Source organism: Alosa sapidissima, chromosome 19 (assembly GCF_018492685.1).
Source record: "Alosa sapidissima isolate fAloSap1 chromosome 19, fAloSap1.pri, whole genome shotgun sequence".
Taxonomy (NCBI): domain Eukaryota; kingdom Metazoa; phylum Chordata; class Actinopteri; order Clupeiformes; family Clupeidae; genus Alosa; species Alosa sapidissima.
In genome coordinates this window covers 13,487,112-13,508,896 of record NC_055975.1, presented here as the reverse complement: position 1 = coordinate 13,508,896, position 21,785 = coordinate 13,487,112, and the positions used below count along the sequence as shown (strand labels likewise).

At 41.9% G+C, this 21,785-nt stretch overlaps 2 protein-coding genes across 6 annotated transcripts; both read right to left on the bottom strand.

Annotated features, from left to right (window-relative positions):
• Positions 1 to 458: 458 nt before the first annotated feature.
• Positions 459 to 2,580, bottom strand: LOC121693324 (remodeling and spacing factor 1-like). 3 transcript variants are annotated; one of them, XM_042072682.1, is made up of 5 exons: positions 2,143 to 2,580; positions 1,600 to 1,980; positions 1,387 to 1,491; positions 1,087 to 1,203; positions 459 to 934 (listed from the first exon to the last, which is right to left on the bottom strand). In XM_042072682.1, exons 1-5 carry the CDS (start codon positions 2,569 to 2,571, stop codon positions 659 to 661), a joined length of 1,308 nt encoding a protein of 435 aa, XP_041928616.1. In that variant the 5' UTR covers positions 2,572 to 2,580; the 3' UTR covers positions 459 to 658. The 3 variants fall into 3 exon arrangements, with proteins under 3 accessions (XP_041928616.1, XP_041928614.1, XP_041928615.1); XM_042072680.1 differs by having other exon boundaries at positions 1,600 to 2,580; XM_042072681.1 differs by having other exon boundaries at positions 1,162 to 1,203; positions 1,600 to 2,580.
• A 1,983-nt stretch (positions 2,581 to 4,563) lies between these two features.
• LOC121693257 (uncharacterized protein PFB0765w-like) lies at positions 4,564 to 7,186 on the bottom strand. Of its 3 annotated transcripts, none has more exons than XM_042072577.1 (6): positions 7,011 to 7,186; positions 6,147 to 6,642; positions 5,637 to 6,017; positions 5,436 to 5,540; positions 5,139 to 5,255; positions 4,564 to 4,986 (listed from the first exon to the last, which is right to left on the bottom strand). In XM_042072577.1, exons 1-6 carry the CDS (start codon positions 7,142 to 7,144, stop codon positions 4,711 to 4,713), a joined length of 1,509 nt encoding a protein of 502 aa, XP_041928511.1. In that variant the 5' UTR covers positions 7,145 to 7,186; the 3' UTR covers positions 4,564 to 4,710. The 3 variants fall into 3 exon arrangements, with proteins under 3 accessions (XP_041928511.1, XP_041928510.1, XP_041928509.1); XM_042072576.1 differs by having other exon boundaries at positions 5,637 to 6,284; positions 6,315 to 6,642; XM_042072575.1 differs by having other exon boundaries at positions 5,637 to 6,642.
• Between the last annotated feature and the right edge of the window lie 14,599 nt (positions 7,187 to 21,785).

Below are 21,785 nucleotides of genomic sequence, written 5' to 3'. Positions count from 1 at the left end.
TTCTGTTAACTAACAAACTGACGGTTGTATGTGTTCACTGAACCAAGATTATGAAAATAAAACACAACTTTTCAATCTAAAACTTAATCTGAACAGATATAGTGCCGAAACCTTTCAGAATTCTTCACTTTCTGCTGACGAAAAACAAATGTCCACCATGTTTTTTGTGCACGTGAGCAACGTCTTTTTGTTGTTGTCACAGGGTATGAATAGCTCAGCTGTGTGGCCAAGGCTATTCGTACCAGGGGTGTAAATAGACACTCCGATAAAATATACATACAAAAATATGTTATATGTGGATTAAATGTCCAAATATGGAGTATATCAGGATATATACATATGTGTACACAGTACATTCATACAAAAAAAAATACAGTTCATTCATATATTCATTAGAAATGATAATTTTATGGATTGCACTTAACTTTTAAGATTCAGACTTATCTACACATCTTGAATAACTTGAGTCTGAGGCAAATCTGACTGTCCAGAAAAAGCATAAACCATGTTCTAATAATGTACTAAATGTTAATTTAATGTAATAGAAAAATAAAATGTAATGTGATCCTCTTTCACATGATGGACAGAGCAGGGGGTATCTGTAGTGGTCACTCTTCTCCTGAAGTAGCATAGGCCAGCAAAGAGGGCCGGTGGTTCCTCACTGGTCCAGTCCAGTGTTGCTCACACCACTCGGTCCGGCATGATCTGTCAGATTGTTGTCCTTCACTCTCTTACCCTTTTTCTCCGCTTTCTTTCCCTCTTTCTTTTGTCTCTTCTCCTCTGCCTTCTTTTCCTTCTTTTCGGCCTCTGCAGCCTTCTCAGCGGCTTTCTGTTGTTTCTTGAATTCAGCCTTTCTGACCCGCTCCTCCAGCTTTTTGACCTTCTGCAGATCTGCCTCTTTGGCATCTTCAGAGGCACTGCTGGTGGGAACCTCCTGAGGAAAATCAAGAACAGCCAATAAGACTTCAGAGAATCAGTCAAGAAAAAGTAAATGAAAAAAAATGCAGTTTACTAAGGTCACAAGATGCAGACTTAATAAAAAATCACAGACTCCAAAGCAGCCCTGGAAAACACAGAGAAAGGAACCTGGAGAGCAACATCAGCAGTAGCCTGGCGTTTTTTGAAACTCCACCATTTCCTGGATGGCCTTTCCTGGCTCACCACAGGTGGGTTCCCATCACCTCCTCCCAGCTGTGTGGCACTCTGATGGATAAAACATCCAGACATGTAAATGTTATAATAGTTTAGAGACATTGTAATTTAGTTACACATTCAAGTGTAACTGTTGTGTAGTGTTTAGCCCTTCATGCCACAAGACAAATGAAGACAAATTAACTTGGGACCAAAGAAAACAGAACATTTGTGGGAAACACTAACTAAAAGTACCTGGAGAGCAGCGTCAGTGGAGGCCTTCTGTTTCTTAAAACTCCACCATTTCTTGGGTTGGTTTCCCCTGACTGCAGAGACAGGTCTGAGTAGGAATGTCAAACTCTGGAGGATAAAATACAAAATAAAATCCAATATCAACTTTCCAGTCCAGTCGAAGGCTGCTGTTAGCTAGTGCTATCAGTAGCCTGAATAAGAATACAAATGTTTCACCTGTTTGCCAGACTGGTTCCTCAGGTCTGCCATGAGTTTTTCTTTGCCAATAGCTACAGACTTCAGAGCAGACAGTAGGGTCTCCTCACTCTCCTTCATCTGTCTGTCCCTCTCCACTTGCTCCTGGATCCTCTCCCTCTCCAGAGCCTTCAGCTGCATCTTATACTCTTCCCTACGCTCACGCAGGAGATTTTGGAGGTTCCTCCGGTCCCCCTCAAGAGCAGTGAAATACCCCAGAAGCTCCTTCACCTCCTCCTCCTCCCCCATTTTCCCACAGATCTCCACCTCAAAGGCGTTGGCCACCTGATCGATCATCACAGAGGCCTCCTGTAACTCCATCTTCATGGAGATCTCCTCCACCTTGGTAGAGGCCCTGTCCTCCTCCATCTTCACGGAGGTCTCCATTTTGACAGAAGCCCTGTAATCCTCATCCATCTTCACAGAGGTTTCCTCCTCTATCTTAACAGAAGCCCTGTTCTCCTGCTCTATCTTGACAGAAGAACTGTTCTCCTTCTCCTCTATCTTGGCAGATGCCCTGTCCTCCTCCTCCATCTTCACGGAGGTCTCCATTTTGACAGAAGCCCTGTCCTCCTTCTCCTCCATCTTCACGGAGGTTTCCTCCTCTATCTTGGCAGATGCCCTGTTCTCCTCCTCTATCTTGGCAGATACCCTGTCCTCTTCCTCCATCTTCACGGAGGTCTCCTCCATCTTAGAGGTCTTGTCCTCCTCTTCCATCTTTCCAGAAGTCAAGAGTGACTCTACTTGTCTTCTGATGTTCAATATGGCTACATCAATATCAGCCTGGAGGTTATTGCTGCTGACGGTCACGGGGGTTTTCACTTCAGTCACAGTCCCATCATTCCCCAGGCACGCCTGGATCTTCGAAAGAGCCTGCTCAATAATGAGTCTGAAATCTTCGCCATCCTTTGGTCTCTCCACGGACGACGTCAGCTTGTTCATCTCCTCAGACATAACACTCGGGTTTCTACAATAAGAAATGGGTAGGCTATTTAACCCTACTGTCTTAAAGTGAAATAAATTGAAAGCTGCTTTAGAGCGTTAGCTTAGCCTTCATATTTTCCTAAACTAGTTAGCGTTACACAGCAACCGATATTCAGAAGTCTGCTTTTTGCTATGATTTATATTGAATGTGTTTCCTTAAAAAAAACAGGCCTGCACATTTCATAAGTACGGTAATAAAGTAATTTTCTTTATCTGTATGTCTGTGCTGTCTCAGACAGAATTAAGGTGATCTAAACCATAGACTGTATCTAAACACATGCACCACAAGCAAGGCCCCATGCAGGACATAGCTGTCAATTGCCAACACTCTCCCTCTTCCTTGCCCCCCCCCCACCCCTGCCCCCTCTCTCTTTCCCATCCTTTCCCTGTGTCCTCTCTTCCACATGGGGATGGAGAGAGTGGTCTTTCAGTAGCTCTGGAACTGTGGAAATAATGCCATTACGAATCAGGCACTTCAAAAGATTCGTTGTCTATTGGTGTTTGTTCAGAAGAGGAAAGTATCTGTGCATCAATGGATTACTTACTATTGAAAGGATTTTGTCTAGTTTTCACTTTTATCCATTATATTTCAAGCAGAATCATTATATTAAAAGATTAATATGCCAAAATACTTCTGTATCACAACTTCCCTTTTAATTAATTAGGTTTCACCTGAATGTAAAAGCTGAGCTGTGAGAACTCTCATTTAATACAAATACCAGTCTAAAGTGCAGTTTGATAGGGGACATGAGTTTGAGTTGTTTTAGATACAGGAGTAATTCTTGTAAAAGAGAAGGTAAATGATAATGATGACAACATGAATGTATTTTTTTATACATTCTCCAATAAAATACGAGTAAGGCTATTTGCACCCCTGGTACAATTAGCAGTGTATGCTATTCACACCCTGGTGCAATAAGAAGTGAATTCTATTCTAACCCCGGTGCACACAGCAATGTGTCCTATTAGTACCCCGTCTGGTACAAATATCAATGTATGCTATTCGTACCCCGGTGCACACAGCAATGTGTTCTATTAGTACCCCGTCTGGTACAAATATTAATGTATGCTATTCATACCCCGGTGCACACAGCAATGTGTTCTATTAGTACCCCGTCTGGTACAAATATTAATGTATGCTATTCATACCCCGGTGCACACAGCAATGTGTTCTATTAGTATCCCGTCTGGTACAAATATCAGTGTATGCTATTTGCACCCCTGTGTATTTATTCTGGCATATTGATCACACAATGTAATAATATATATATTTTTTTAAAACAAGCAACATGTTTTTTTTGTTGTTACGTAACAGGGTGTGAATAGCTCAGCTGTGTAATAGACACTCTGAATAAGGTATGCTGTTTGCATCAATGTACAGTTAGAAGTGGATGCTATTCGTACCCTGGTGTTCATAGTACTGCATGCCATTTACACCCTGGTGCATGAACTAGCTAATTGTTGCAATCAAAACTTCCGTTTGAGAACCGATTTCTTGTTCAAATTGCGCGCCTTCTCTCCAGAGATATAGTGCCGAAACCTTTCAGAATTCTTCACTTTCTGCTGACGAAAAACAAATGTCCACCATGTTTTTTGTGCACGTGAGCAACGTCTTTTTGTTGTTGTCACAGGGTATGAATAGCTTAGCTGTGTGGCCAAGGCTATTCGTACCAGGGGTGTAAATAGACACTCCGATAAAATATACATACAAATATATGTTATATGTGGATTAAATGTCCAAATATGGAGTATATCAGGATATATACACATGTGTACACAGTACATTCACACAAAAAAAAATACAGTTCATTCATATAAGTGCATTTTACTTAGTCCAATTTCATTAGAAATTATAATTTTATGGATTGCACTTAACTTTTAAGATTCAGACTTATCTACACATCTTGAATAACTTGAGTCTGAGGCAAATCTGACTGTCCAGAAAAAGCATAAACCATGTTCTAATAATGTACTAAATGTTAATTTAATGTAATAGAAAAATAAAATGTAATGTGATCCTCTTTCACATGATGGACAGAGCAGGGGGTATCTGTAGTGGTCACTCTTCTCCTGAAGTAGCACAGGCCAGCAAAGAGGGCCGGTGGTTCCTCACTGGTCCAGTCCAGCGTTGCTCACACCACTCGGTCTGGGATGATCTGTCAGATTGTTGTCCTTCACTCTCTTATCCTTTTTCTCCGCTTTCTTTCCCTCTTTCTTTTGTCTCTTCTCCTCTGCCTTCTTTTCCTTCTTTTCGGCCTCTGCAGCCTTCTCAGCGGCTTTCTGTTGTTTCTTGAATTCAGCCTTTCTGACCCGCTCCTCCAGCTTTTTGACCTTCTGCAGATCTGCCTCTTTGGCATCTTCAGAGGCACTGCTGGTGGGAACCTCCTGAGGAAAATCAAGAACAGCCAATAAAGACTTCAGAGAATCAGTCAAGAAAAAGTAAATGAAAAAAATGCAGTTTACTAAGGTCACAAGATGCAGACTTAATAACAAATCACAGACTCCAAAGCAGCCCTGGAAAACACAGAGAAAGGTACCTGGAGAGCAACATCAGCAGTAGCCTGGTGTTTTTTGAAACTCCACCATTTCCTGGATGGCCTTTCCTGGCTCACCACAGGTGGGTTCCCATCACCTCCTCCCAGCTGTGTGGCACTCTGATGGATAAAACACCCAGACATGTAAATGTTATAATAGTTTAGAGACATTGTAATTTAGTTACACAAGTGTAGACTGTTGTGTAGTGTTTAGCCCTTCATGCCACAAGACAAATGAAGACAAATTAACTTGGGACCAAAGAAAACAGAACATTTGTGGGAAACACTAACTAAAAGTACCTGGAGAGCAGCGTCAGTGGAGGCCTTCTGTTTCTTAAAACTCCACCATTTCTTGGGTTGGTTTCCCCTGACTGCAGAGACAGGTCTGAGTAGGAATGTCAAACTCTGGAGGATAAAATCCAATATCAACTTTCCAGTCCAGTCCAAGGCTGCTGTTAACTAGTGCTATCAGTAGCCTGAATAAGAATACAAATGTTTCACCTGTTTGCCAGACTGGTTCCTCAGGTCTGCCATGAGTTTTTCTTTGCCAATAGCTACAGACTTCAGAGCAGACAGTAGGGTCTCCTCACTCTCCTTCATCTGTCTGTCCCTCTCCACTTGCTCCTGGATCCTCTCCCTCTCCAGAGCCTTCAGCTGCATCTTATACTCTTCCCTACGCTCACGCAGGAGATTTTGGAGGTTCCTCCGGTCCCCCTCAAGAGCAGTGAAATACCCCAGAAGCTCCTTCACCTCCTCCTCCTCCCCCATTTTCCCACAGATCTCCACCTCAAAGGCGTTGGCCACCTGATCGATCATCACAGAGGCCTCCTGTAACTCCATCTTCATGGAGATCTCCTCCACCTTGGTAGAGGCCCTGTCCTCCTCCATCTTCACGGAGGTCTCCATTTTGACAGAAGCCCTGTAATCCTCATCCATCTTCACAGAGGTTTCCTCCTCTATCTTAACAGAAGCACTGTTCTCCTGCTCTATCTTGACAGATGCCCTGTCCTCCTCCTCCATCTTCACGGAGGTCTCCATTTTGACAGAAGCCCTGTCCTCCTTCTCCTCCATCTTCACGGAGGTTTCCTCCTCTATCTTAACAGAAGCCCTGTTCTCCTCTATCTTAACAGAAGCCCTGTTCTCCTCTATCTTGACAGAAGCACTGTTCTCCTCCTCTATCTTGGCAGATGCCCTGTCCTCTTCCTCCATCTTCACGGAGGTCTCCTCCACCTTAGAGGTCTTGTCCTCCTCTTCCATCTTTCCAGAAGTCAAGAGTGACTCTACTTGTCTTCTGATGTTCAATATGGCTACATCAATATCAGCCTGGAGGTTATTGCTGCTGACGGTCACGGGGGTTTTCACTTCAGTCACAGTCCCATCATTCCCCAGGCACGCCTGGATCTTCGAAAGAGCCTGCTCAATAATGAGTCTGAAATCTTCGCCATCCTTTGGTCTCTCCACGGACGACGTCAGCTTGTTCATCTCCTCAGACATAACACTCGGGTTTCTACAATAAGAAATGGGTAGGCTATTTAACCCTACTGTCTTAAAGTGAAATAAATTGAAAGCTGCTTTAGAGCGTTAGCTTAGCCTTCATATTTTCGGTATAGTGAGCTACATTCCTTCTTTATGAATTTCTAATGTAGGATAAAGCATTTAATCAGTTCTGTTTAAAAGTGTGAAAGTGAACCGGATTGATTCTGTAGGATTGTTTCCCTATTGCGTAAAGGACTAGCCTACTGAAAGGACATTTCCATTCTATTCGCATTCGACCCCCATCGTTTTCAGTTCAATGTTTAAAAAACATGTGTAGGTAGGTACCTAGAAACTTCATATTTTTTGTAGCCCATTGTGTTATGGTAAAAAAACGCTCACCTTTTAATCACACGAGGGTCGTAGGTAGGTCGTATTTGATGAATATATTGTCGAAAATTGAGCCAAAAAAGTTCTTGCCAGTCGCTTTTCAAGAAAGGATGCAATGAAATGATGGAATGTTTGGTTGTTTCCATGGTTTTCAGGTTCCAGGTAGAATTGTATGTTTTTCATCTTGATAGAATGATCAGATTCAGCAGTGACGTATGTAGCACTGGAAATTCGATCAAAAACAAGAGCATAAAAAAGAATAGTCAAGCAACGTGCACAAGCTACAATGGCTCACTGGCCTTACAATGTGTTTCTATTCTCAGCACGTACTGTAGGTACATGTGACATGAAACTGAAATCACATTAGAGTGTAGTTCAAGCTATCTATGGGCTACTGGTTAGCGCTTCGGACTTGTAATCGGAGGGTTGCCGGTTCCAACCCCGACCAGTAGGAATGGCTGAAGTGCCCTTGAGCAAGGCACAACCCCTCACTGCTCCCCGAGCGCCGTTGTTGTAGCAGGCAGCTCACTGCGCCGGTAATAGTGTGTGTTTCACCTCATTGTGGGCCAGATGTAGGCTACTAACGCGTTTGCGCCCACTTCAGGCGTATTTGTTTCATAAAATCATTGCGAGGTAGGCCTACTGTATGTACAAACAGGCTGCAATGATGTAAAAGCGCAAAATGCCTGTCGCCGGAACTGAACATGGCTAATTGCGTTTTTCGTGTCATGCATGCATTCATGGGAGGATCCAGGGGAAAGTGGGAGTTTAACGTAAAAAGATGGGATGGGAAGCGTAAAGAGCGCTTAATTATGTATTCCGCGGTATACTGCTCCTGAAAGCGCACGTCTATTCTGCGCCTAAATACTTCCGCCTTGTAAAAGCAGGTGTTGATTCAAATTGCAGTTCAATGCGTCAATAAGAGAATCTTTCAAAGACAACAGAATCGCTATTTAGAGCACCAGTTTTGTAAGTATAGTACTATCAAAAGCAAACTTAACTTTCGTTGGCCTTTTGAATGTCTTACTTTCACTTTCACGTCATTCACTTAAACTTTCCTACTTGCTAGATTTGACCAATTTTCCATAGCCGTGCACAAGTACTTTGAGTAAAACTACGGATCTTCATTATCTCCCTGCTTGTTGACATCTTATCATGTATGGTATAATTTCATGATCCCTAAACGTTTGCTTCTTTTTAATGTTGTCATCACTTCATTCAACTGCGCTTGTTTAGGCTCTGCCTTTCAGTTGTGGACGTTCATAAATTGCGTTTATGGGCGGAGAAAGGCGCAGTTTACACTAGTTTGATAATTATGACGGAAACTTGGGTCTGACAGGGTTTGCAATCTGCGGTTTGTCCATAGGCCCTACATACATTTGCAAACGTAGCGCTGATAACGCTACGTTTGCAAATGTATGTAGGGCCTACATCTGCTAAGTGTGTTTCACTAATTCACGGTCACGGATTGGGATAAATGCAGAGACCAAATTTCTCTCACAGGTTCAAAAGAGTATTTATACTTAGAAGTCTTCCAGGACTTCTCCACAATTTACATAATTTCAGTGTTGTGAAATCTGTTAGAGACTTCTCAAAACATGCTCATAAACTGATACACAAATAATGAAATTCTCTCTCTCGTGCTTATGAGTTTAGCCCTAGCATGTCTCTGTAAAACATTAATCTCGCATGCATGGAGATTTGCTAAAAATGTTTTTTTTTATTTTTTTTTTATCAATAATGGTTATGTATTTTACTAAAGGAATCATGGAGAATTGCAAGAATAAAATGGCAAGATATTTTTTTCCTGAAAACAAAGCGTTGTTTTGCAATTTCTTGATTTTCTTGCTCAACCTAGACCTTCTATTTTCGGTTGTCGGATGTGAAAGGACTGTTTGGCTCCAGGCAGATTTTGAGACATCAAAGCTATTCAGGTAAGTGCTCCAAATGACATTAATATTTAGATATGTATGCATATATTGTTCTGCTTAAGACATGCACAATTTTACATGGATAACCCTTTGTATTCAGATGGTAGCCTAATTCAACAAGCTATGGCAGTGTGGCATGCCCTCGGCTGTTAATTTGGGATGTATAGGAGTAAAGATTATTTCATGTTAAAATACAAGGAAGTTTTATGTATGTAGCTGGGAAATGTGAAAGATTATTATCAAGATAATAGCTTGCTAAGCTTATCTCAGCTGTTCTCGATAATGTGGATTTATAGAACATGTGTTTGCAAGGGAAATTGTGTAGCCTATTTGTGGATTAACATTTAGATGTTCCAACTAAACTAGTTAGCGTTACACAGCAACCGATATTCAGAAGTCTGCTTTTTGCTATGATTTATATTGAATGTGTTTCCTTAAAAAAAAAAAAAAAAAAAAACAGGCCTGCACATTTCATAAGTACGGTAATAAAGTAATTTTCTTTATCTGTATGTCTGTGCTGTCTCAGACAGAATTAAGGTGATCTAAACCATAGACTGTATCTAAACACATGCACCACAAGCAAGGCCCCATGCAGGACATAGCTGTAAATTGCCAACACTCTCCCTCTTCCTTGCCCCCCCACCCCCACCCCCACCCCTGCCCCCTCTCTCTTTCCCATCCTTTCCCTGTGTCCTCTCTTCCACATGGGGATGGAGAGAGTGGTCTTTCAGTAGCAGCTGATGGATGGATGTCACACTCCCCTCACCTGGACCCTTAATTTAATCAGCTCACTCGGCTCCTCGTTTATGGGGGCCGGTGGCACACAGGGCTGCAGGCTCCACATGCAGGGACTTATCAGACGGCTCACAGCCTTCATGTCAGGAATCCCATCCCAGCACTGGTAATATATGATATTCTGATGCAGGGTCAGGGCTCTGTGGGAAGATGTATGTATGCGGGTGCTGCTGGTCGTGGGAGGGTGTGGCTGTATGTACTCTGTGTGTGTGTTTGTCTATGTGTGTGTGTGTGTCTGTGTGTGTGTGTCTGTGTGGTTGTGTGTGTGTCTGTGTGTGTGTGTGTGTGCATCATAGGCGGAGTTTGGCATTCGAGCCAGGGGGGGCAGACAAAAAAATAAATAAATAATTGTAGCCTAGCTGTTGAGACCTGGCCTACCACTTGAGGAACACAGTATGAGCACATATGGAGAAAACAAACATGCTAAATAAAGATATATATAATTACATTGTAACAATTTAACAATTCGTCCTTATGAAATCCAATGCAGCACGGTTGTCTTGAAACGCAATAGACAGTGTCGCCTAGGAGTTGAAAACATTTGGGACTTAGCCCATAGAGTCTGGTTGCTGCTCATTTTTGAGAAATTAATCCATCGCCTCTAGCCTCATTTGCACCACATTGATTGAATATTTTGTACAATCATATTTTGTCAATTAAAGAATGTAATCACCTGTTGCCATCTTGACATTTCTGTTTGATATTAAAAACGAACTATATAGCCTAGTGCTGTGCTTGTGGAATGTTACCTCCAACGCCTCAAGAGTGCTGCTGGCATGCGAGCCACCTAGCAGAGTGGAGTTTTAAATAACAAGATGCATCGGTTCATGTACCTATGCTTAGCTTAAGGAGACCGAGTCATTGAAAACTCAAATTCGATTCTACAAAGGCAAAGTAAGTAAACTCCAAACTGTAGGCTATTGAGTGCAGGGCAGACCTAAATCATAGCGAGAACTCCAAGAATTAATGGTAGTGTTCACCTATAGTCTGATGCCTCTCCAAACGCAGAAACGAAGCGCAATCACGCCATTACGTTAAGACATGTTAAGAAAAAAATATTCATATTTTGCTGTAATCCAATGACACAAAAAAAGTAATCCACAGCGATCAGTAGGCCTAGATGCACAAAATGGGTCATGGTGTATCTAGCCAGGCCTACACACGTCACATTCACCAGCCAGTTCCAAACAGGTGAACAAGGCTTCGCCACTTTACTGTTTAAACAAAGTAGAATAAAAAGTCCAAAACTACACACAACGCAAAATCAATTAGGCTAGTAAGCGGACAGGACATTTATATACATGGCATTTAGGCAACCTTTATTGCAACGTTGGCACGGCAAGATGTCCATACTAGTGCAACAGTAATTTTCGTTTTTTTGCGTCCTGCATGCCTCGTCAGGTTGGCCGTAATGTCGCTTTCGATGTGAAGGATCATAAGAGAAGAATACCTGGCTGCTCCTATCATCAGCCGCAGCCTGTTCCTTATATTGTTGTTTTGTGTTATTTAAATAGTTTTTAAAATATCTGGTCATGCCAGACGTATTTCACAATGCAATTACCCGTTTCCACCAGAGGGGGCAGTGCCCCCCCCCCCCCCCACTAACTCCGCGTATGGTGTGCGTGTGTGTGTGTTTTCTAGAAAGTGCATAATATAGGGTGGTGCATTGTGTACAGATATAGGAAGAGAGAATACTGTAGGTGTGCATTGTATGTATGAGAGTTTGGAGGAGAGAAATATGTAAATATATGTGTGTGCGTGTGTGTGTGTGTGTGTGTGTGTGTGAGTGTGTGTGTGTGTGTGTGTGTGTGTTTTTCTTTGCTGGTGTTTTTGTTTGCACGACTACCGGTCCATGAAAGAAATCATCAATACTCCTACAGGACCTTCCACCCTCCCACAGTACCCAGCATCCTCTGGGGTAGGCATTTTGTAATTAAATGTTCATCAGAATGTGCTCATGTTTGTGTGTGTGTGTCTCTGTGCATGTGTGTGTAATTGTATGTGTGTGTGTGTGTCCATATCTCATAATTGCCCACTCATTGACCGGTTTGGGTTTCAGCACTAATGCTGCAGTGAGCTGAACAGTGCCCACACAAAACCCCAGGGAGTGATCAGGGCAGTGTGTCTAACCTGTGTGTGTATGTATGTGTAGGGGATGTTGGCCCACAGGAGAAATTTGCTATAATAGACTGTTACAAAGAACTCTCTCCCGGTCAGTTCATTGTTTTTCATAACAGCAAATTTGCACATTGAGGAGGTCGGGAATGCTCATTAGACCACTTTGTTATCGTTAGCCATGGAGGTACTGTAAACTGTGATGGCCATAATACTATTAGGTTTCATCTCTTGAGACAGGCCATCATCCAATGTAATGAGTTGTAAGAGTTCATTATTTTGTTTGAGGTATATTTCAAGTCCATAACATTTTTTGTCACATTCAGCAATCATCTCCTCACGACCGCTAGCTGCCCATTCCATGAATACACTGTAAAAAAAATTCGGTCTCTGTAGGCAGCCCATAGGCTCCAAAAGCTGGATAAAAACCTAACAAAAACAAAAAGTTCTGCCAGGTATTTCTCTGGGAATGCTGAAGGTAGGGAGGAGCTCTGGTATGTTTCGTTTGGTCCTTGGTTAAAATAAAATGTATGGTGTTTTGCACAAAAGCTAATAAATGTAAACATAAACACAAATAAACACGACTTCCTGCAAAATCACTCAGCAACCATAGGATGACATCAGAAAATGTGTAGTGGTCTCTTAATTTTTTCCAGAGCTGTATATGGTTGTATTGATGGGTACACTAGTGGGAAAAAAACAGTGCCAAATACGCCAAGGTCTCTGGAAGTAATATTGATGAAGAAGTGTTCATAATTTATAGCCATTTCAGTAGTTCCTCTAGATCTAGGTAATACTGTTTTCTTGACTTGTGTGATTTCAGGTGAGTGGAATGCTGATTATCCCAATAACATGATTGATTGTACCAGCAGACAGGTGGCCAATGTTATTGGTGTAACGGTACACAAATCACGGTTCGGTGTGTACCTCAGTTTGGTGAATTTTTGGTACGGTGAGCAAGTAGGTACTGTAAGCCTGAAATTAGCTGACAATGTTGCTGATACACAACAACAAAAATAGTATTTTGAAAAGGTTATATTAATATGTGTAGGAACTCAAATTTAGCAATTAGCCTACTGTTGATTACTGTTAGAAGACTGCATTTGGTACATTTGGTACACATCTCTGTTGAACTTAACGTCCTGTACCTAAACAGTTCAGTACCAATACCTTTATACCCCTACCAATTATTCCAATAGGCTTGATACACCATTAAAACTGCCCTCTCTTGTGCTTCTGTTTTACTGTTATGACCCTGTACCAAAGCCACAACTAAACAGGCTGGTGAGAGATTACATTTTAAAGAAAGATATTTATATTAAGTGAATAACAAACAAAGAAGAGTTTAAGGTGGGTCCACGTTGGATCAGTGCATTAGTAATGCAAGACTATTGTTAGGAGTGAAATGTCATGTGATGATTGCTTTTGTATGTGTCAAAATCCTTGGCCTTCAACAGAATTCGAAGCAATCCTTTAACCTGTGCCACCAAACTACTCATCACTAATCCTCACCCCTCCTCTATGCTCTGCAGTGTTTGTGGGCTCATACACATCTCTCTTTGAATTTGTCTTTGTCACCTCAGATCGAATCACTGTCACTGTTGTTATTGTCTTGTTTTTCTTTCCCAGGAACACAACAGTGCAAAACATTTCCACGAAAAACAAATGTGCTTATCTCTGGTTGACTATCATGCTGCTGTCTTGCGGGGGTTATGCAGCAGCAACTCCTGCCTGCCTGCCTGCATCTCAAGTGAGGCGTCTCCTGTCAGAGTGACTCAGTTCGTCTGTGGTCCCTGCAGATCTGTGTGGAGGAGTGTCTCAGGAGTGCTGATGCAGGTCTGTGCCATGTCTGCTGGAGTCGTGCGCTCCTTTGCTGTGGGGAGCTTTTGCCCCCTTACACTGTTGAAAAAGAGGTGAGGAACTAGAGAGGTTTGTCAGTAATGTGTGTGTGTGTGTGTGTGTGTGTGTGTATGTGTATGTGTGTGTGTGTGTCTGTCTGTCTGACTGAGGGTGTGTGTGTATTTCATGTCTACTTTTTAAATACTGTAATACTGTCAATACTGCACTATAATTAGAAAATCTTGTAAAGGTGTCTGTTTATGTCTATTTAGTTTCACTGGTGTGTGTGTGTGTGTGTGTGTGTGTGTGTGTGTGTGTGTGAGAGAGAGAGAGAGAGAGAGAGAGAGAGAGAGAGAGAGAGAGAGAGAGAGAGAGAGAGAGATAGAGACAGAGGGCCAGATGTACTAACGCTTTTGCGCCCACTTCAGGCGTATTTGTTTCGCAATGTGCATGTAAAATCATTGCGAGGTATGCACAAACAGGCCGCAATGATGTAAACGCGCAAACTGCCTGTCGCGGGAGCTGAAAGTGGCAGATTGCGTTTGTCCAGGATCCAGGGGAAAGTGGGAGTTTAGCGTAAAAAGATGGGAGGGGAAGAGTAAAGAGCGCCTAATTATTTATTCCGCGGTATGTACAAAGACTGCTCCTGAAAGCGCACGTCTATTCTGTGCCTAAATACTTCCGCCTTGTAAAAGCAGGTATTAATCCAAATTGCAGTTCAATGCGTCAATAAGAGAACCTTTCAAAGATAACAGAATCGCTATTTAGAGCACCAGTTTTTGTGGCGAAAGTATTTGTAGCCTACTACCAAAAGCAACCTCAGCTTTCGTTGGCCTTTCGAATGTCTTACTTTCACTTTCACGTCATTCACTTAAACTTTTCTACTTGCTAGATTTGACCAATCTTCCTTAACCTACGTGCACAAGTAATTTGAGTAGAACTACTGATCTTCATTATCTCCCTGCTTGTTTACATCTTATCATGTATGGTATTATTTCATTATGAATGTTGTCATCAGTTAACTTCATTCAACTGCGCTTGTATGTAGGCGCTGCCATTCAGTTGTGGACGTTCATAAATTGCGTTTATGGGCGGAGAAAAGCAGAGAAAGGCGCAGTTTACACTAAGGATTGAACGATTTATAAATACGACGGACACTTGGGTCTGACAGCGTTCGCAATCTGTGGTGTGTCCATGACGCTGATAACGCTACGTTCGCAAATGTACGTACATCTGGCCCAGAGAGAGAGAGAAAGAGTGTGTGTGTGTGTGTGTGTTTATGTGTGTGTGTGTTTGTGTGTGTGTGTGTGTGTGTGTGTGTGTGTGTGTGTGTGTGTGTGTGTGTGTGTGTTTATGTGTGTGTGTGTTTGTGTGTTTGTGTGTGTGTGTGTGTGTGTGTGTGTGTGTCTCTGTGTCTGTGTGCGTATGTGTGCGCGCCCGTCTCCTATGCTCTTGAGGTCTTGCTGTGGATGGCTTCTCTCCATCCCCTCCTCCATCCCCTCCTCCTCCTCCTCCTTTCCCCAGCAGCATCAGTAGCTCTGAGCTGCAGCAAACAGCTGCTCAGCCCAGCTCAGTAGAAACATCATACACTCTAACAACACACATCACAGGGATCCCACTCCCATGTGTGTGTGTGTGTGTGTGTGTGTGTGTGTGTGTGTGTGTGTGTGTGTGTGTTTGGTGGTGTCTTTTGTAGGTGTGTTCCATTCTCAGCATTCGTATTTTCAATTTGCAGGTGAATTAAAGCAGTTTTGTTAGCAAGAGCCCCCCACCCTCCCCATCTCTGTGTGTGTGTGCGCTTTCAGACATACGTGTAAGACCGGAGGTTCTGCCGATGTTAAACGGTGGGGCCGTATATCTGAACGACATAACCGGTCATATGGAAGTCCGAATTTAGCCGGTTGTTCTACTACTCCCCCCCTAGTATTTCCTCTGGACATTATGTAAATGTTCTGTGTCTGAACGAAGCGTAGAACATGTGGTTAAAATTCACACCTAGTGAAAGGGCGTGTCGGTGACGTTTCTTTCGTGCGTCCATGTGGTTAAATCTGACTTAAATGCCAGTGTTATGATGGCGTGGCATAGTGCTGTCCAGAAAATCTCCGACCTGGAAAGATGCATCACGGAGCTACTGTCCATGAGGGCAGACAGTATTGTGATAGAACACATGAAGGGAACAGCAAGAGACACGTTGATGTAGTCTACAACTGCATCGCAAGGCCAAACTAATTCAAAAGACCGAATCATCATAAGCAGAAGGCGCTGAAAAGGCAGTAGCCTACAGCGACGTCGTTGACAACAATAACAGGAGTATTTAATAAATTGTTTGCCAACACGGTCGGTTTTCTGTTCATTGATAGCCTTCTCATGACCTCACTGCTGAGCTGATATTTGTTGAGCATAAATATGCCTAGAGAAAATGAAAATGAAGATAACCCAACTTTGTTCCAAGCTCCTTGCGTAAATGCAATAGACACATGGGGAGAGGATGCTTTTGGAAAAATAAACCATGAAAAAACAAACCACTTCACTGTTATGTTAGTATTTTGTTTGTTGCTTAAAAACGTTGTATATGATGGCCTTAAAATCTTCAGTTAGCCTACTGAATTGGCTGGTACCATAAAGTTTGTGCATGCTCTCTCCAAGCAAACCAGATTTGGGGTTCCATAGCCAAGTAATTCTGCTATATAACATTGAAAACAGATAATGTGTTTATTCGAAGCACACATACAAATACTGTAGGTCAATTTCAAGTGCACACTTACGTGACTACTTCAAGTATTAGCCTACGCACAATAGATTTTTCTTCTTTAGCCTACATAATGCATACACTTTGTAAACAAACAGCAGCTGTGACAGCGGCCGCATATATTCTGCGTCATATCTTGCCTCTTGTGAACTCTACAAGCCCCCACCCCTCACTCGCCAATCACACGGAGATTCTGTAATGTGCGTGTATGTCGTTCACACATAGGTCCGTATAAGGTCAGTATAAGGTCCGCAGGTTAGCATCATATCTGAATCATCCGAAGGGTAGGACCTCCGTTTGACAAACCTCCGTATATACTCCGGAGGTTATATCTGAAAGCACTTTGTGTGTGTGTGTGTGTGTGTGTGTGTGTGTGTGTGTGCGCAGGCATTAAACATGTGCAGGTGAGAAAGAGTGCTCCTGTGAAGGTGGTTGGGATGGTGCTGTTGTCAGGATGATTAAATTGACCCTATTTCACTGACCCTCACCTGTCACACCTATAACTACTAATTTACACATACTTCTTAAGTTTGTGTGTGTGTGTGCGTGTGTGATTGTATGTGTGTGTGTTTCTCGCTCTTTCTCTATGCCACAAATCACAAGGCTCCCACTCCTATGTGTGTGTGTGTGTATGTGTGTGTGTGTGTGTGTGTGTGTGTGTGTGTATGAGACTGAGTGAGTGAGTGAGTGAGTGAGTGAGTGAGTGAGTTATTGTATCCCAGGCTTGTTCTTGAGTGTGTTTGTTTGCCTTTAATAATGATGGATGACTGGATCCACATGTATTAAAGTGAGTATTAATGGATTAAGGTATTTGTTCTGCTTGAATGTTTTCTACTATGTATATGTATATATGTGTAGGTACCCTTGCCGGGATTAAAATGAAGTAAAATGAAGTCAAATGCTGATTGGTATTTGGTGTGTGTGTGGTGTATGTGCATGTCAAGTCAAGTCAAGTCAAGTTTATTTATATAGCACATTTCACACACAGAGGTCATTCAATGTGCTTTACATAAACAAAACCAAACGATAATAACAAATAAAAGCATAGAAGGGCAATATAGTCAAAGAATAGTTAAAAGGTAAAGATCATAATAAAAAGAAAACATAAAACACAAGGTAAAATCATTTAAAAATAAAGAATAATTAGTAAGCAAAAACAAAGGCAAAAGTAGTAAAAAAAGTAATAAAAGACAAAGTAGAATAATTATCGAGGCAGATTCAGAATTTGTAACTCGGCACAGTTAGCAGAAAGCGTCTGAGAACAGTTTGGTCTTAAGTCTAGATTTAAAACTGGCTACAGTTGGGGCCTTTTTAATGTCATCCGAAAGTTGGTTCCACAGCTGAGCCGCATAGCAGCTAAAAGCTGCTTCACCATGTTTAGTTCTAACTGTAGGTTTTACTAGCAGGTTTTTCACCTGGGACCTGAGAGGACGAGAAGGTGTGTACTGCTGAAGCATGTCTGACAAGTATTTAGGTCCTGCTCCATTTACTGATTTATAAACAAGCAATAGTGCTTTAAAGTCAATTCTGTGACTTACTGGAAGCCAGTGCAAGGACTTAAGAATTGGAGTAATGTGGTCAGTTCTTTTAGTTTTTGTTAGAGTCCTAGCTGCTGCATTTTGTATCACCTGAAGCTGTTTAATAGTCTTTTTAGGAAGGCCTGTGAACAGTCCATTGCAGTAATCAACCCTGCTGGAGATAAATGCATGAATGAGTTTTTCTAAGTCATGTTTTGACATCAGCCCTCTGAGTTTGACAATATTTTTGAGGTGGTAAAAAGCTGATTTAGTTATCGCTTTCATGTGGCTGTTGAAATTTAGATCACTGTCAATTAATACACCAAGGTTTTTAACAGTATCCTTTGCCTTCAACCCTTTTGTGTCAAGGAGAGTGGCAACCCTAAGTCTTTCCTCATTTTTACCAAATATAATTACTTCAGTTTTTTCTTTGTTCAGCTGAAGAAAATTTTGAGACATCCAGGTGTTGATTTGTTCTATACACTGACACATAGATTCAAGAGGACCATAGTTGTTTGGTGATAGAGCTAAGTAAATTTGTGTGTCATCTGCATAGCTATGATATGAAATCAAATTATTTTGAATGATTTGTCCAAGTGGGAGCATATAGAGGTTGAATAATAGTGGCCCCAAGATCGACCCCTGGGGAACACCACAGGTCAAGGACGTTGGTGTTGAGGTACAGTTTCCGATGGCAACAAAGAAGCTCCTTTCTTGTAGATATGATTTTAGCCAGCTGATAACTATGCCTGTAAATCCAACCCAGTGTTCTAGTCTGTGTAGTAAAATATTGTGATCAACAGTGTCAAATGCTGCACTAAGGTCCAGTAGCACTAGGACTGATGTTTTACCTGAATCTGTGTTGAGGCGTATGTCATTGGAAACTTTAATGAGAGCTGTTTCAGTGCTGTGATTTGCCCGAAAACCAGACTGAAAGTAATCAAAATACCCATTTGATGTTAGGAAGGTGGTTAATTGATTAAAGACTACTTTTTCAATAATTTTGCCAATAAAAGGTAGATTGGATATGGGCCTGTAATTGTTTAGCATGGAGGCATCCAGGTTATTCTTCTTGAGAAGTGGCTTTACAACAGCTGTTTTCAGTGACTTAGGAAAAGTGCCAGACAGCAATGATACATTTACAATTTGAAGGACATCCGCCGCTATGAGGTGAAAAACAGTTTTGAAGAAATTGGTAGGCAGAGTGTCTAAGACACATGTGGAAGGGCTGAGATTCTGTACCGTTTTTTCAAGTGTTTCGTAGTCTATCAAGCTGAACTCTGACATCAAGTTTAGTTTCCCTCTGTTTGTTGCTGGAAGTTCAGGTTGTTGAATTTGTAATTGAGCAGATATGTTGAGTCTGATTTTGTAAATTTTACCTTTAAAAAAAGATGAAAACTCATTGCATTTATTAGTTGAGAGAAGTTCAGGCGCTAATTGTGAGGGGGGATTTGTTAACTTATCAACAGTTGAAAATAGAATACGAGTGTTATTTGAACTTCTATTGATAATGTTAGAAAAGAAAGACTGTCTTGCTTTGCATATTTCAGAGTTATATGTGCGGAGCATCTCTTTATGGATTTCATAGTGGATCTGAAGTTTGTATTTACGCCATTTTCTTTCAGTCTTCCTACACTCTCTTTTTAGAAGTTTAACTGCTGGATTTTGCCTCCATGGTGCTTTCTGTTTGTCCTTAACTTTCTTGAATTGTAATGGAGCAATGTCATCCATAATGTTTGCCATTTTTGCATTAAAGTGATCAAATAAGTCTTCAGAGTCTGACAGTTGACTTGACTTTAGTGAAAGTGCTTGCTCAAAGAGAGCACTTGTCTGATCATTTATGATTCTCCTTTTTACCATCATAGCTGTGTTTTGAGTGTGTATGCACGTCATGTGTATGCACCACGCAAGTGTGTGTGTGTGTGTGTTCGCGCGTGCGTGTGCGTGTGGGTGCCTGCAAGTGTGTGTATGTGTGTGTGTCATGTCCATTGTAGTTTAAGAAACTGTATGTATCTATCTTGTAATGTATGTATGTAAGATCTTGTAAAGGTGTCTGTGTGGGTGTGGCCATCCCTATAATGTCAATAAATTGTATGAACTTGTGAATTAGTTTATTCACAAGGCGTTATACGTCTCTCTCTCTCTCTCTCTCTCTCTCTCTCTCTCTCACGGGCTATGCATGTATGGAGGGGTGATCCTGTGCAGTAAGTACTGTAGGTCTGTGTGTGTTTTGGGGTGTCTATTGTAGGTGTGTTCCATTCTCAGCATTCTCATTTTCCATTTGTAGGTATAATACTGCAGTTTTGTCAGCAAGAGCCCCCCACCCCATCTCTGTGTGTGTGTGTGTGTGCACAGGCATTAAACATGTGCATTATACATGGATGTAATCTCATCTGTTGCTTTGCAGGTGAGTAAGAGTGCTCCTGTGAAGGTGGTTGGGATGGTGCTGTTGTCAGGATGATTAAATTGACCCTATTTCATTGACCCTCACCTGTCACACCTATAACTGCTATTAACACATACCTCTTAAGTTTGTGTGTGTGTGTGTGTGTGTGTGTGTGTGTGTGTGTGTGTGTGTGTGTGTGTGTGTGTGTGTAATCAGTGACTGTGTTTATGTGCATCTCTGTGTGATACTAAATGTGTCAGCTGTGTGTGTCAGGGTCTTTCATCAGGGTCCTTCAGCCCCATGCTCTGTGCTCTGAGCCATTAGCCATGTGGTATTGGGGTCATGCACACACTTCATGTCTGTCCCACCAGAGTAAATAAGCCATGTGGTGTCAGAATTTGCCCTTCAATCTAAAAATATAATGTTATGTTGAAATGGAAATCAGTTTTGTACTTCACCTGAGCATTTAGTTGGTGACTGCTATCCATAATATTCTGAATTACAACTTCAGTTCTGTTAACTTGAAAAATGAACACATACATATCTTGTGTGTCAGGCCAATCCCCTGGGTTTTACATACAAGTTGGTTCAATATTGCAAACAACTCATCTAAATTATATTTTACCACGTCTGCTCGCGGACCACCAGTGGTCCCCGGACCACACTTTGAGGAACACTGCTGTAGAACATATGTCATGTAAACATACTGTGACAGCCATTTGAGTGTTGTACTTGAGGAATCGGTGTAAAGTTGAACTCTTAACTTACTTCTTCCTATGCACCAGTGCGGTCAGTGTAATGTCTCTCACAGAGTTTCTGTATGTCTATTATCTGCCACAGAGGTCAGTCGATAAGTTGATGTCATCTCTTCACGCCGGTATGGAGGGATGATGTATGCTGCCATAACGACTAGGCCAGTGATCTCCGGTTGACAGCCCTCAGGTCAGTGGTGATTGTAGAGGAGAGGGAGGAGGTGAGCTGGTGGCCTTTGAGCGGGAGTGCAGAGGCATGCTGGGAAGAGTGTGGCCTTTCACCTCGTCTGTAGATTGCATGTGATGTGTTATGGACATGACATGGACACACACACACACACACACACACACACACACACACACACACACACACTCACTCACTCACTCACTCACTCACATACACACTCACACACACTCTCTCTCTCTCTCTCACACACACACACACACACACACACACACACACACACACACACACACACACACACACACAAACAGAAAATAAACATACATACATATTCTGCACCACCCACCTTATTTGTGAAACCCTACATTATCAATTAGTGCAGTCTAACTAGAATATTCTTACACTCATATTTCCTCCTAAATGCTGACAATTCTGCACTCAGTATTCTATGTATTATATAATGTATGACTGACTGACAGAAATATAATACGTTTACTTTTACTTTTTGGATGCGTCAGG